Source organism: Aplysia californica, unplaced genomic scaffold, assembly GCF_000002075.1.
Source record: "Aplysia californica isolate F4 #8 unplaced genomic scaffold, AplCal3.0 scaffold00027, whole genome shotgun sequence".
In the NCBI taxonomy this organism is placed as follows: domain Eukaryota; kingdom Metazoa; phylum Mollusca; class Gastropoda; order Aplysiida; family Aplysiidae; genus Aplysia; species Aplysia californica.
The window spans coordinates 494,491-509,462 of record NW_004797297.1 but is presented as its reverse complement, the minus strand read 5'-3'; the positions used below and the strand labels follow the sequence as shown (position 1 = coordinate 509,462).

The following is a 14,972-nucleotide window of genomic DNA, read 5'->3' as shown; positions in this document are numbered from 1 at the left end:
TGCGTCTATTTAAAAAAATCAATAATCCCCCCATTCCCGAGTCCTATACTTCGCAGCGCTCAGACTTTGCATGAACTTTGGTGACCTCAACCATCGCGATACTCACGATGTGACGAGAATGCACAGGTTCAATGACCGGTCACGATGGCGAGCCCGACAAGAAGCTTGTATAACTTTCTTTTTTTTCCACAAGTGACTGCACAGGACAAACGATTTATTTTCATGGCGACACAGCGTTTGTAATGCAGAACCTGCATGTTAGAAATGTGGCGCTATTAGACTACTATAGGTCCTACAGGCAAATTTCTAGGTGGTAACAAAAGCGAAAGTAGATCTTGATTTTTCCCGATCAAGCTTCGGTATCGCACATACACTTCCACTTGTTGCTGCCATAACCGCCTGTGCGCGGGTAACGTACTCTCAGGCCGGGAAAGGCCGAATTAATTTTATATCACAACCGCGACCGGCAAAAATGAACTCTACGACGTTAACGGATTTGGTTTTCAAATATTCGAGAACGTTTATGTATTTTCCTGGGTCTTTCACGGGGCAATTTACAGATTTCTTCAAATTCCTGTTGCATTCCGGGTCTCGGCGATTTTTTTCAAATGACCGGGTAATTCCAGGGGCCCCCGGGATTCCCGGGGCCTGGCAGTCACCCTGTACACATGTTCCTGTCCGATCTGGCAAAATTCAAGCAGTTTTCAAGGAGATTTTTCCTTGAATGAAAATTCAAGGAGTTTTCAAGGATATTTTCCCTTGAATGCAAATTCAAGCAGTTTTCAAGGACTCCTTGAATTCAAGGAGGCCGCGGGAACCCTGGATATTTCATCTCAGTTTTAGCTCTATCCGGTGACTATTCCAAGAAGTCAACTTTGTCATTGCATATCTTATTTTCCACCAATGTCACAATTCTAATCACACTAAAATATAGGGCCTACTGGAAAGTGCCGCGGATAGCTTTGACTTATTTTCTTCTTTTGCTATTCGTATCCGCCTATCCTTAGTACTAAATTACCATTACAATTGCTTTTAACTTAGACAAAAACATTTGTTACAACACAGTGGAATCAGGCGCTCGTCAAGTTTTGGGCACACAGAGTTATTGGTATCATCTTAAAACTTATTAATTTATTTGTCTAGCATTCGGCAAAAAAAAAATCTAGAATAGAAGTCGAGATATTTTCGATCAAAAGAGGCGGGGGTCCCCTGGTGTGAGAGGTAAAATTAGAGAGAAAATGGCTGCCAAAGTTTGGTGACTTCAAAAGCTTGAATGTCCTTGAAAGCTGGAAATTAACATTTTATGCCTTTAATCAACATTTTTCTGTAAAATCCACAAAGAAATGTGTTTTTAAATGGACATAAACAGTGCTGAGCCAAAAAAAGAACATTTGAAAAAAATTGGGTAACGCCAAGAAAAATGCCTGTTTCTTTGATTTCATTATTTTGATGAGCCCCTGATTCCACCATGCAGCCTCACATTTCATTTTCACAACACTCTCCTGCAGTTTCTTTGTTCCTCTCCAAGAATGCAAGGATCGGAGTCTGAATCCACAACTTACCACACAGTTTTCTTTTTAAGTAGGCCAATAACATTGTCAGTCTCATCCAAAAAATAGAGGACCTCTCCCTCATACAGGTAGCCCTTGCGAATCTGCAAAAAAACAGAGGAGAAAAATTAAACAAATACTTTATAATATAAATATATATATATATATATATATATATATATATATATATATATATATATATATATATATATATATATATATATATATATGTAACACATTTCATGCCGCGCAGGCATGATCCCTCATGCTCACAATTCATTGCCAGCTGCCTGGGCATGGAGATTCCCAGTTCAAAGTGATACCTCTACAAAGCAACCGTAACATTTTATCCCTGTGGCTTCCATTTGCTGCCCCCCCACCAAAAAAAAGAATCGGGACAATGCACTCTGACATTATCTAACACTTGAGTCAAACATTTTTACTGTTCATTTCAAAGTAAATTGGTAGTTTCAATAGCAGATGGCAAAGTGACCATCCCACACAGCATGACGACATGTGCAAGTGAAGTAGAGGGAGTTTCTGATTCAGATGACTGACAGGGATAAAAGTTTAGACATTGTTTCCTCAGCTAAGGACCTCCACATACACTATACAGTATGGGAGATATACCAGAACCTTGGAGATGGACAAGTGATGGTAAAAAGAAGGCGTGGTCATGTGTGTGAACAATATAAACAAACAATGAAATGAGTTCAGAGAGAAGAAACTGAAAAGGTGTAGAGATATTGAGAGGAATTTCACAGATAATCAAATCCTTTGGTGTCATTTTCCACTGGTATACCATAGCATACAAATTTTAACTTGAAAGTTCCAAAATTTACTTCTTCAGGGCAAACTATTCCAAGCGAATTCACTTGGCAAAATAAGGGTTAAGAAATGCAAAAACTTTCATGCATGGAGTCAAGGACCTAAGAAAGATCAGGTATCAGATCTCTAGAGCACCACAGCAGTTATATTTAGTAAGATCAGTCAATAAATGCTGAACACTTTATAATCTAAAATTTTGAGTTTATGAACCAGTGTCACTGCATTCCGAAAATTCTTGTAGTTGCTTTACTCAATTTTCATTTTCTTTTCGTATCCATGAAATAATTAACTTATTTACTCTTTTTCATAGCTTTTCCAGGAGGTGGACATTGCTTTTTGCTTTTCAGACCTTGTGTCTCTTGTTTATAATTTACTGTAACTGGAAAAAACCAAACTCCGTAATTAATAGTGATTACAACAAAATTTCCCCATTGGACAAAAGAAAGGATTTTGTGCTGTTAACCATACCTGTTTCATTCTGCTCTCTACATCAGATGCAGCCAACACATCATAGTCCACTGTCATCAGTCCAAGAGACTTTGCTATCTGAGTCATCATAATAAGAAAACTATAATCAAATCACAAAGGCAGCATCATGGAAATATTAGTTCTGCAGGTAAACTAAACCTGTAAAGTTCATTTGTCTGTTTGAGTTAAAGAGAAACACATCAACTTGATGTCCAGTCCTGTAGAATTGGAAGAAAGCAAGACAGACAGAAACAACAGAATGATGAAGTACAACAGGTATGAGTATGAGGTAAGACCTGACACTGGTGCTCTAAAATCCCCCCCCTCCATATTAAAAGAACCTTTCTCTGAACTAACAAGCACCCTACACAGTGTTTGAGACGCCATTCTGCATACTGAAAGTGTTTGAGAAGACTGAAACCACACCATTACAACATACTCAACAACTTTCAGAAAATTACTGAAATATACAAAATCTCTCAAAAACCACAGACCATCATTAAGAAATCGGGTAATTAATATTTCAATACCAGAAATCGCAGCTAATGTTTCTCTTTCTGAAAAAATAACATTTTCTTTTTAAAAAAGTCTAGTCAGAGGCTGAGAAACACAAGCTGAGAGCTGTAAAATGGAGAAATTTTAATTTTTTTACGAGATGACTGTCTAGTCTTGTGAAGCTGTGCTAATTCAGACAACAAATAAAGTAATTCCATTATGACAGGCAATAGTACTCCAATCCCGATTTCCTAAAGTTCTTGCTTTTCTATTTTGCTTGGGCATATATACAATTGCAAAAATAAAATTACGGCATTACATATTTTTCCTTTCTTAAGAAAATGTAAAATATTCAAGTACTCAGCTGTTCTAGCAATCCGAGAAATATTAGACTTGTTCACATACCATCTCTGCCGAAGATCCCAGTAGGCCTACTCGGAAGCAAGAAAAATGTGGGATCTTAGGCGAACGGGATCTTAGCTGATGCACCAAGGGAAGAACCTACTGTGATCCATGTTAAGGCCCACAACCTGTAAAATGGTTTCCCTTCACTCTAAAATGAACTAACGTGAACCCTGGGCCGACGTAAGACATGGCCAGCAAAGAGTGGACAAACTTGATGACCAATCAAAGAGGCATGAGGCATGCCATTTACACTAAATGATCCTATCACAGGTCTCAAGATCTGCACTTTTGAGGGAGGCATTGTGCTGCCAAGAGCCAAATGCTCGCAGCTTAAGGGATTTGAAAACAACAACAACAAAAACGCTTATCCAGTTGCCCATCCCTTTCACCTGTCCAAAATTTATAGCTTTCCAACTCTGACCGAGTTCGCCCACCTTTGTCGTTATGCAGCATTACGCTGTGACCACACCAATTAAAATTAAGTTTGTCTTGCAAATTCGAGAGAAGAGACAACTGCCGCAATGGTCAGGGAAGAGTTCACAGTTCGATATGATCCCGTCTGGAGCGAAATTGTAGGTCCTACCCACCCAGCGAGTGATGAAAGTTTAGGTGGAGAGCTCAGATCTGAAGAGCGGGATTTTAGCCGAATGTAGATCTTCAGAGTGAATCAGGGCGAGATCTGAAGGGTAATTTTTGTTCAGTAAAAATACTGTTTTTTTCCAACAGTGAGATCTTAACCCGACCGGGATCGTAAGCGGTGGGATCTTAGGTGAAAACTACAGTACTTGCTGTTCAAATGCACTGCTTTATTATTAGTCAAAGAGCATGAACCCAGATGCTGCTAGACAACAACAACATTGGCAATAACATCAAAATTTATATTGGCCGCAGCCTAGAAGCTGCTGGACTGACAAGAACATCAACATCGGTATTATACAGCAAAGTCACTCACTTCGATACCAACATGGGGAGGTACTGTACACAGTTTTTGTTGGGGATCAGGTTCCAGTTCTGTTGAAGTCCAAGTAATGAACTGCATCACTGGTCTGTAATTTATTAAAAAGAAACATAACCTAATTCCCATAGTTAAAAAACAACTGTATGAGTGATGTGTGTGTGTGTGTGTGTGTGTGTGTGTGTGTGTGTGTGTGTGTGTGTGTGATATATAGGCTACAAGTAGAGGAAAAATCCATTACAACTCAACTTTCAAGTTTCCAGCAGGGAAAACAGAAACAATGTATACAGGTACAAGATCTCCCTAAATCAAATCTGATACCTAGAAATGAACGCTACTGCTTGCAAGGGCAAAAATAAAAAATAAAAATATTACCCTTTTCCCAAGAACATTTAAGTGAGGTGTGAGGTAAGACCTTAATTACAGAAAGTCAGAACAATAATGACCGATTTCAGGAAGGAACAGTTTAGGATAAAAGAAACAGTAACACTGAAAAGGAGTAGGACGAGCAATCACATCAGTGCACCCAGCAACCACCCACACACACTCTAAACTAAACAAAAGTAATACTCAACACACAGTGGTGAGAAATGCAGAAGACTATGAGACTCATACATGTTCACAATGAATGCATTACCAAGAGAAACTAAACATCAATTCAAGCTGTGTTTTCAAGCAGACAGCATGATAATGTCCACACTTTGCCAGTAAAAGTGGAGGACAGAAGTAAAAATGAAAAAAGGAGAAGCAGATGACAGCAGAACATGGCACAACCATCTGCAGTGAACATTAAAGGATACTCACTTCTCCAGATGGGACAAATCCTCAACATGCTGATGTCCTGGAACCAAAATCTCAAACACGGCCGTGAACCTTGTGTGAACCAAAAAGTCTAACAATCTGTCGAGGGATAGAGGACCATTGTGACAATGAGGAACGTTCAAATTGTAAATTATACTGTAAGTGAGCCTGTAAAATGACCCGAGATTCATAGAATTATACTCCTTCTTCTTTGCATTCCCCCGCTAGATCTCAGAGGTGGTCAACTGTTGGTTCTTCAACCTGCAGTGCAACTGACTTTTACACATGTGACCGCTTTTCCAACTTCGTAGGGCCCCTTGCTATCAGACAGGCACTGTCTGATTTCGAAGGCACTCTATATGTTTTTATACCGACAAAAGTATTTTCAGTTCTGGTAGGAATTTTTAATTTTGCCCGCGTGGCAGCCGAAGCCTACTCTTATTGATTTTAGAACTGTCAAGGGGTCTTTAATGTGCGCAACTTGCACACGATACCTCCGGAATTTTTCATCCATATCCGAGAAGGCTAGGAGTTTGACTTTATCTACCCTAAGATCAGGGGTGCGGCAGAAAAACAGCAGTATGAAGGAGCCAAGAAGTAGCAGAAGAGTCAAGGGTACATGGGATAGGAGCCCAGAGAAGCCCAGAGGATACTGGAGGAAGGGAGGGAGGAAGGAGAAAATGGAGATGAAAGCAGGTGACAGAACATGATTAGAAAACCAGTGAGGAGTAGAAACAAAGACACAAAGAGAAGGAAATCTTTCCTCGCTGTCAGAATTTGAACTCGGGACCTATTGAATGAGAGGCAAACACCACACCAAACCTCTAGACCATGAGAGCCCCCATAAAATTATAATGTAAAACAGTTTGGAATTTTCAGAATGCTTGTTAAGGCAAGTGGGAGGAAAAATCAAAATCTTTTAAAATCAATTTTGGAGACATGCACATCTCTCTTATTATCTGTTCTCTTTCCTTCTTTTCAAAAAATGTTCCTAGCACCCTGCTTGTCTATACTGACTTTCTGTCTCTATCTATAGAACAGTTGAAATTGTCCAAGACATTCACCCATTGTCAAGGAGAAAAGTGTTGGTCTTAGACAGGTGGACATCTCGGGCAGTGTTATTATAATATAGAAAAATTGCAAGGGGGGAGTGGGTAATGGGTGTTTGTACGGGTGGTTCTCTTAAGACAGGCATCCATTAGAGCAGGTTCAACTGTACTTTCAAGACTGCTCAAGTTTGATACAACTTATAATATTGCAAGTGAAAGGTATCTGTTCCAATACAAAAATATAAATAACTAATGAAAGAATGGCATGATTTGTTCAAAACTTGTCTTTTAATCATATTGCTTAGGCAAATGAACTCATCAACTCTATAATTGAATGAACTATTTTCCAAAGATTTTCTAAAGGTTTGTTGGAACAACCACACATCCTTTTGGTACAAAATTTTAAAACACATAACCAAAATTATTAACACATTTCTAGAAGTAGCCTATAACAGCTAATAGTAGCAATTCTATTCAAGTCGTCAACGGTAAGAGCAACAAACACAGAGATGTATACCAAACTAAGTATCCTTTCCATAGCAAAACAGTTGTAGCGATAACTATAGTAACAAAAACTCCCGTTTAAAAGAAAAACCAACAATGGAAAAAAAAAGTGCCAACAGAAGCAATCGCAGCAACATTGTCAGTACAATGACATCTGCTTACACATCATACCTGGTAGAAAAATCACAGGTCTGAACCAGTGCTTGCCAAACTGAGTGATATCCCCCACAAGCGGGCAATTTGGTAACTGTAGGAGGCTGTAGAGATCATTCGGGCATTGACAGATTTTATTTTATGCCACGCTTGGAAATACTCGTAGGTGGGAGGTAGGAAAATTTTAGCCTCAGAAAGGTGGCAAAAGTGGGCGCTAGTTATAAAAATGTTGAGGAGCACTGCTGGTCTAAACAACTTCCCATAGCTTTTACAAGGTTGCCACCCAGTAGCTTTAACCCACACAGTCTGAATTTCACATACCTGTCTTTCTGCTCGGATTCCATTTCCTCCAGGCAATCCATGATACAGTGACAAACTTCATGCGCTATCCTATACCTGTCCCCTCTGTAAAACTGTATGTCAGCTGGGGAGAAAAGGAATACTCGCGTTACAAAGCAAAGGACAACAACAAGACAGGCAAACCAGACACTTTTACTAATACTAATACTGAAACAAATGCATTCCTCTGTAAAGACCAAAGACCAGCAAAATGAACCTTTTTGGAGAAATAATTTTATCCAGTCCTCTTGACTTCTAATGAAACTCCAATTTAGATTCATAGTAGTTTTAAGCTCACTTCATATTACGCTACACACACAGAGCTGCTCCGAGTGTCCTGATGCTGGTACATTCTCAGAGGTGACATAAGAAAGACATAAATCTCAACCTGCTTGTTGCAATCTCATTCAGTTCTCATACACATGCGCCAATGGCATACTTTGTACATGTCTTGTGAAAATATACACAACACAGAAAATAAATTGCATTCTAGAATAACTGAAACTACGGCATGTATCAGCACACCAGTTAATGAAATGGCTACTTCCGTGCAACATTTGTTAAACAATAGTATTAAAAAAACAACTTGATAATACAAATACAGAAACATCCTGCCCTGGCCTGTCCGATCATCATGAGTTCTATGGCTTGCTCCATTAGTTGGGAAACTTATCAAGTTAGTTATTTACATCATATCTTGGTCTTATCACTATCCTTGACTCCAGAATGAGACTATTTCTGCCCCTCCAATAAAGCAAACAGTCATTAAACTTACAAGAAGTTCCTTCTAGCTCTCCCCTAGAAGCTGTAACACAAAAACTATGTGAAAACACACAGGTATACCTGGTCTGCTTTGACTTTGTCACTTTCTTTCATGCAAACTCATCCTTTCCCATAATTGTTAGGCAAGTTCCCCTAATCTTACGGAGAGTTGATTTTTCTTCATATCTGTCCCACAATTTTGGGTGGAAAATGGGTTTGAGCGCCAGTTTGTTACATATACAACAAAATCAATCCTGGATGCCAAAATGATTATTAATTTGGGAAGGTAATAGGTTCACATCCCCTTTGCATTACAACGCTAATGTGTCATGATGCAGTGGAATCAGGCACTAGTCAATTTTTGGGTATGTAGAGGTATCGGTATCATCTTAAAGGCTATCATTTGCCTTGCTTCTGATTTTTAAAATATCCATTTATCTTGAATAGAAATCGAGATATTTGCAATTGAAGGAGATGGGGTCGCCTGGTTTCAAGAGTAAAATGACTGACAAAATGGCCGCCAAAGTTTGGTGACTTCCATAGCTTAAGAGTCCTTGGAAACAGCAAATTTACATTTTTGAGCCTTTAATCAATGTTTTTCCATAAAATCCACACAGAAAAGTGTTTTTGAATTGCCATACAAGGCGATGAGTCAAAAAAAGAAAATTTGAAAAAAAAATTCTAACTGGCCGAAAAATGCCGATTTCTCAGATTTCATTATTTTGACGAGTGCCTTATTTCACGACGATGCCTCAAATATGTGAGGCGCGCTGACAAAATGAGTTAATTCTAGCAAACCAAAAATGGAGATAGTAGCCAAAAAATCGACGCTTGGGTCAAATTTGTAGTTTTTATACGATGCCATATTTTTCAACTATAACATACCTTTTGTTATTTCATACTTATAAATTGTAAAAACTTCACCTATAAGCATGGTGTATCTATTTCCATAGGGTTCAAAATCGAAAAGTAGCTCATTTTGTGAGCACGCTTCACATATCACACATCAATTTATTATCAATAAACAAAAAACTCTAGAGCTTAAAATGCTTAGAACCTGAAACCATCAACATAAGTTTTTACCTCTGTTCCGTATGAGCAAATGGACATTTTTGGACCCAGCACATATGAGGTTCTGACCATCAATGTTAATGCAGCTGAGATGAGCAGCCTCCCCATTGGCCTTCCTGGTGGCTACAATTTTTGTTGCTTGGTCCAATGGCTTAAAAGTAAAATAAAATGAGAGATAAAACAAACCTTTCTACCTATTACAAAGTAAGCAATAAAAAAGAAAAAAATCTAAGGAACCCGTCCTCTCATCTCCATTCAACCAGCTGGTTGCTGCTCAATTTTTCCTTAAAAAGCATTCTGCACAGTGAATAAGTAATCTTCATTTATCATCACCAAAATGTTACAGGAAAACAACTTCTTGTTTAAAAAAATAAAAACTCTCTTACAAAAAAGCTTACTCACACACACACTATTAGAAATAGACTTTTCAGCATGCTGCTTAAGAAACACATGAGAAATCAACTTTTAACTAAATTTCACATAAAGTATCTGACCGTTCACACCAACAAATCTATTTCATCACTTGTATTGATGAAAATTTCAAGTTGAATACATATTTCAAACTAGATCATCTTTAGCTGACTAAAAGGGTAGTTTTGATTCCATTCACAACAGTTTTCTCTAAATGAAGCAGCTCCTATTCAAAGAATAAATTATTCAAAACAGAAAAAAATTAGACATCGAAATTTATGTGGGGTTTCAACATCTACTTTCAGTAATCATGTATCATGTCACTGGTTAAATAACGAGAACATACCAAAACCAAGAATAAATTTACCTTTGTAAAATACTTCTTCCAAGTGTGATTATCGCCTCTATCTCTGTCATCATCATCTCCTAAGCCACCTGTGAATTTCTTTAAGGCATACAGAATGCACCTGGTTCCTCTGTGCTTTCCCCTGGTGATTCGAAGAAAACAGTTGCCCCGAGCCACCTGAAAAAGAATAATACAACAGTTACAAAACTACGCATGAGGCTGCAGAATTACCAGACATGATGTAGATGTCATTGCAAACCTACCTCACACAAAAAATGTGTATACTTTACATAAACTCAAAATAAACTTTCAAAGTTACTCATTTTAAAAAAAATTCTTTACACTAGCCTACATCATTTCCCGAGTAAACTAGAGAAGTACATTCAACTGTTTCGACCTCATTGCTAAATTTCTAAACAGTTCTGTTCAATGCTGACGGCAGAAAAGTAAGAAGCGAAAAAAGATTTACCAGGTATGTCATAATCTTCTCAAAATTCCTTTAAGCTCTTAGATACCTTAACAAGTCATTGCAAAGAAAAAAAAGAATTCTTGAGGTAAGATTTTTTGCATTCAAGTATCTTTGGCAAAGCATAGCAGCCGCTACAGTATACTTATACTAACAAGGGGGAAAGTTCAGCAGCAAGTACAAATCTCCCAGCATAGTACATCATCAATTTCTGCTTGGGTTGAACTTCCTTCATGTTGGTGCTGGGGATTTTTTTTTTTTTCTTACGGGAGGAGGTGGGTTGAAAGGGAAGAAGAATAGTTGTGCCTCACCATTTGTAACGCACTAGCAGTTTATGTATGAAGGGCGTAATAATACAGACGAGGTATTGTGATGACAGTGATAAATGATATACTCTTACTCTTAGCAATAAATCATTTTGATGAATGCCTTACATTTGGATTTTACAGCAATGAAGGGAAATGATTTGTATAACAGGCTTTTTAAAAACGAAAAAAAGCCATTCTTATTAAATACTATCTCAAATCATTTCCAATATTTTGATTCAAAATTCAAGCCTGTGGAAGAACATAATTAACTTTTTTCTAATGTTTTACTAGATCTATAAGTCTTTTCTACCTTTTATTTTGCATTTTACAGATGTTTTCATGCTTCTATTAAATTGCAGTCAGTCAAACTATTACAAGCTGAAATAGTACTAACAAAATGAGAATATCTATTATCTAAAACAGCACTCAATGACTGAGTCATTTAAATAGCGACTGACTGTAAATGAAAAATAGAGATAGAAATCCAGCCATTTGTAAATTATAAATATATGTAAGTCTTTTTCAGTCCCAAAAGCATAATTTCACTATAAAACTTCAAATAGCGCTAAAAAAAAAAATTTTTTAATATGTATCACACAAACATTAATTGTTATACATTATCAAAGATCCTATACTACAAGAAAGGTTCAATCCACTATAAAAGCATCCAAGTCTGTGCTCATTGCCATGTTGCTCTTTTGAAGTTTTCTTTTATTTCTCAAGAAAAAAAGTAGCTAATCTTTAAGTTTGAAAAACAATAGTATTATTGTTATTCCCAACAACTGTCAGCTGTTTGCTCAGCTAAGTTTATCAACTATGGCAGCATGGCCACTCCCGCACAATTAAATGTCAAATAAGACTGCCCGCCCCAATGACCAAGTTTTATAAAAGCCAGAAATTTGCCATGGTTGGTTTCAGTTCCTTTGCCTTGGTAACTTTTTGTGTATATATTGCATTACTGCTGACACTTTGCGCTCACAAGTTTGCATAGAACTCATGGAGTTTTGATTATAAAAACAGATCCTTGTGCCTGACACATGCAATGTCAGGAAACTTTCTGACCAAATACAGTTGAATGGGATGAACATGCTCAAGTCCTCCTCCAGACCATTCACTTTAGTGACTACCAGTGTGCAAGAGCAGGGAGCAGCAGCATCAATAAATCAACATCAGACAATGTTCCAACAAATTTTATTAAGTCCACAACTGCTTCAGGAACAGCAGAGAGCAAACGATATGACAACATCTAGCATGAGAATGGAGATAGAGGCAATCACTTAGGCTCTCAAATGGGTCACAACAACTCGACAAGCACATGTGATCTTTGTCACAGACTCTCAAAGCACTCTAAGGAAGATTTAGAGTTGGGAACCTTAGAGCTGAATGGACAGAGCTCCTGAAGAAGACAACACTGAAAAAGATCATGTGGATCTTCACCCCCGGCCATGCTGGAGTCAAGGGCAATGAGCGGGCTGATGAGCTCTCTGGAAAAGCAAGACCTGAAGGGAAGCTGTGCCCTGACAAACCTGAAATTGTACGTTCAGTCAGGGAAACACGAGAAAAAGAACAAGAAGAGTCGGAATACCATCATTATCATCTTGAGTGACTTCGTGAGCTTGGAATCGGATGGGGCGCCTGCAGAAGTTCAAAACTTTGTGGGAGGAGCAGAAGGCTATGGAATCAATCATTGTTTTGAACCGTCAGCATCTACACACTTCGAGATGTGCTTCTTCAGGGGACGGAGCACTTATGGGGATGCCCCTTGTTCAGTGATGTCGGTCCTTCACACAAGTAAACAAGTAAACAACTGCTTCAATTGTCGCTTCATTCATCATAAGCTCAAAATAAAACTCCACTGTAAAATTTTGGTTGTGTGAGACTGTGATGAGAACATTATAATAACAATGTTACCCTGATATATTTCTTGTACTTCCATTGTCAGCTGTTCATAAAGTCAGAGCTCAGAGCCAGGTGGCACCATCAGTGATTTTGACAACTTTAAAAAAAAGTTTTTCAAAGAGAGTACCTCTGAGTGAACCATCTTGTTGTGTAGGAGCTTTGACATTATATAATAATAACTATTTTTCCAAGTACATGGTGAATTTCACATACCTTGTTTCTAACGGCAGGGTATGTGTCATATATTTGGTCATCTGGTCCTCTTTTGCAGAACACTTTGCCATCAATCAATTCACCGCTACAGTCTTTAGGCAAGATAAAATCTGGAACATCGGCAGAAACCAGCTTTAGGTATTTGAGTCGCCTAGCCCACTCAATCCAACTGAAAAGAAAGAAAACAAAACACAAAATACACATTACTCTTTACCCTTGAAACTTTTTTCCCCAGTTCACTGGAATTAACTTTTAGAAGGGGCTTAGTTCTGATAGGTGACATTTTCTAGACACAAAATACAAACAAGCTTCACACAAATAAATTCGGTATCATTAGAATGTGTGACACTGTCTTAAGTACAGTAGTCTCCACCTAAGATCCCACCGCTTACGATCCCGGTTCGCTTAAGATCCCGCTGTTTTAAGAAAACAGAATTTTTACTATACAAAAGTCACCCCAAGATCCCGCTCTGATTCACTCCGAAGGTCAACATTCGGCTAAGATCCTGCATTTCAGATCATAATTTGCGGAAAAAACCCCGGGCGGGACAGCCGATCAACCAAGAGTGAAAATTTGAGATCAATAAACTGTCCGTCGCATCAAAGATCAGCTACTATCGTGAATGTGATCACAAACACGTAAAACTCGATGAAGCGATACAATGTTTGCCCCAGACGGGATCACACCGGGGTGTGAACTGACCGACACGTTTGTTTTCCCCGAACACCTCACTCACACCTGAGCTATCCCCCTAAACTTACATCACTCGCTGGGTGGGTAGGGCCTCCACGTTCGCTCCTGGCGGGATCACATTGAACTGTGAACTCTTCCCTGACCATTGGAGAAGTTGTTTCTACTCCCGAATTTGCGAGACAGACTGAATTTTAATTGGTGTGTTCACAACGTAATAGTGTGTAATGACAAAGGCGGTTGGGGGAGATGGAAAGCTATAAATTTTCGACAGGTAAGGGGGAGGGGAGGGGCAACTTGATAAGCGTAAATCTTGAGCCTCATGATAGGATAATAAGTGAAAATGGCACGCCTCATCCCACTATGCCCTGTGATAGGTCATCAAGGTTAACCACTCTTTGCTCGCCATACGTCATAAACCCACCAAGCGGTCACGTCAGTTCATTTGAGAGTGGAGGGAGACCATTTTACCGATTGTAAGCCTTAACATGGGTCACCATAGATTCTTCCCTGGGTTCGTCGGTTAAGATCCCGGTTCGCCTAAGATCCCGCTTTTCCTTGCTCCCGAGCACCGGGGTCTTAGGCGGAGACTACTGTATTTGTTTAAGTACCTGGGATTTGCGGAGTGAAAAAATAGGCATTTTCGTCCCGCCACTCAGAATAATTCATCATCACTGCTGCCACTGTCAAAACCTTCAGACAAATCTAACTCTTGATTGTATTCTCATCTTCAGTGTTTTCACAACAACAATAGTTTCATACTTGTCAATGAAACAAACTGGAGGATTCGTCTTTCACTTACTTATTCTCATCTTTAAAAAAACAACAACAACAGAATTACAGGTCTAATACAGATTAAATTGTCTCAAAAATACTCAGAACTGTTTTTTCTTATCCAAAATTATTGAGAAATCTGATAACCAATCATAATTGTTGAAAATAGGATTGCTGTAAAAATAAAAAACCACTGCAAATGCATAAGTTGATGCAATATGCGATGTGTTCTGCGGAGCACGGTAACACACATATGGCCACTAAAACCCTTGCAAATTAATTGTTTTCCAGTAAATGTTATTCCTAATTACCAAAACATCAAATCATGGTGAAATGCAGGGGGGGGGGGGGGGGGGGGGGCATGCCCCCCTGAAACCCCCAAGATTCTTTTTACATGCCCCCCCTGAAACCCCCCTTGTTGTTAAAAACAAGTAAAAAATATTACTATGCCATTGGTCCGACTGTAAAATAGTTCTGTTTTCAA

General features: G+C 38.6%; 1 protein-coding gene across 1 annotated transcript in view; it reads right to left on the bottom strand.

Annotated features, from left to right (window-relative positions):
* The window catches only part of LOC101847791, a 31,032-nt gene that overhangs the window by 12,206 nt on the left and 3,854 nt on the right, over nucleotides 1–14,972 (bottom strand). Inside the window, exons 2-9 of the mRNA XM_035973332.1 lie at nucleotides 13,024–13,192; nucleotides 10,159–10,314; nucleotides 9,393–9,531; nucleotides 7,530–7,632; nucleotides 5,506–5,601; nucleotides 4,699–4,792; nucleotides 2,847–2,924; nucleotides 1,563–1,654 (exon numbers count right to left, since the gene is read on the bottom strand). Of these exons, the coding sequence (XP_035829225.1) occupies nucleotides 1,563–1,654; nucleotides 2,847–2,924; nucleotides 4,699–4,792; nucleotides 5,506–5,601; nucleotides 7,530–7,632; nucleotides 9,393–9,531; nucleotides 10,159–10,314; nucleotides 13,024–13,192 (927 nt within the window). The remainder of the gene's footprint in view (nucleotides 1–1,562; nucleotides 1,655–2,846; nucleotides 2,925–4,698; nucleotides 4,793–5,505; nucleotides 5,602–7,529; nucleotides 7,633–9,392; nucleotides 9,532–10,158; nucleotides 10,315–13,023; nucleotides 13,193–14,972) is intronic.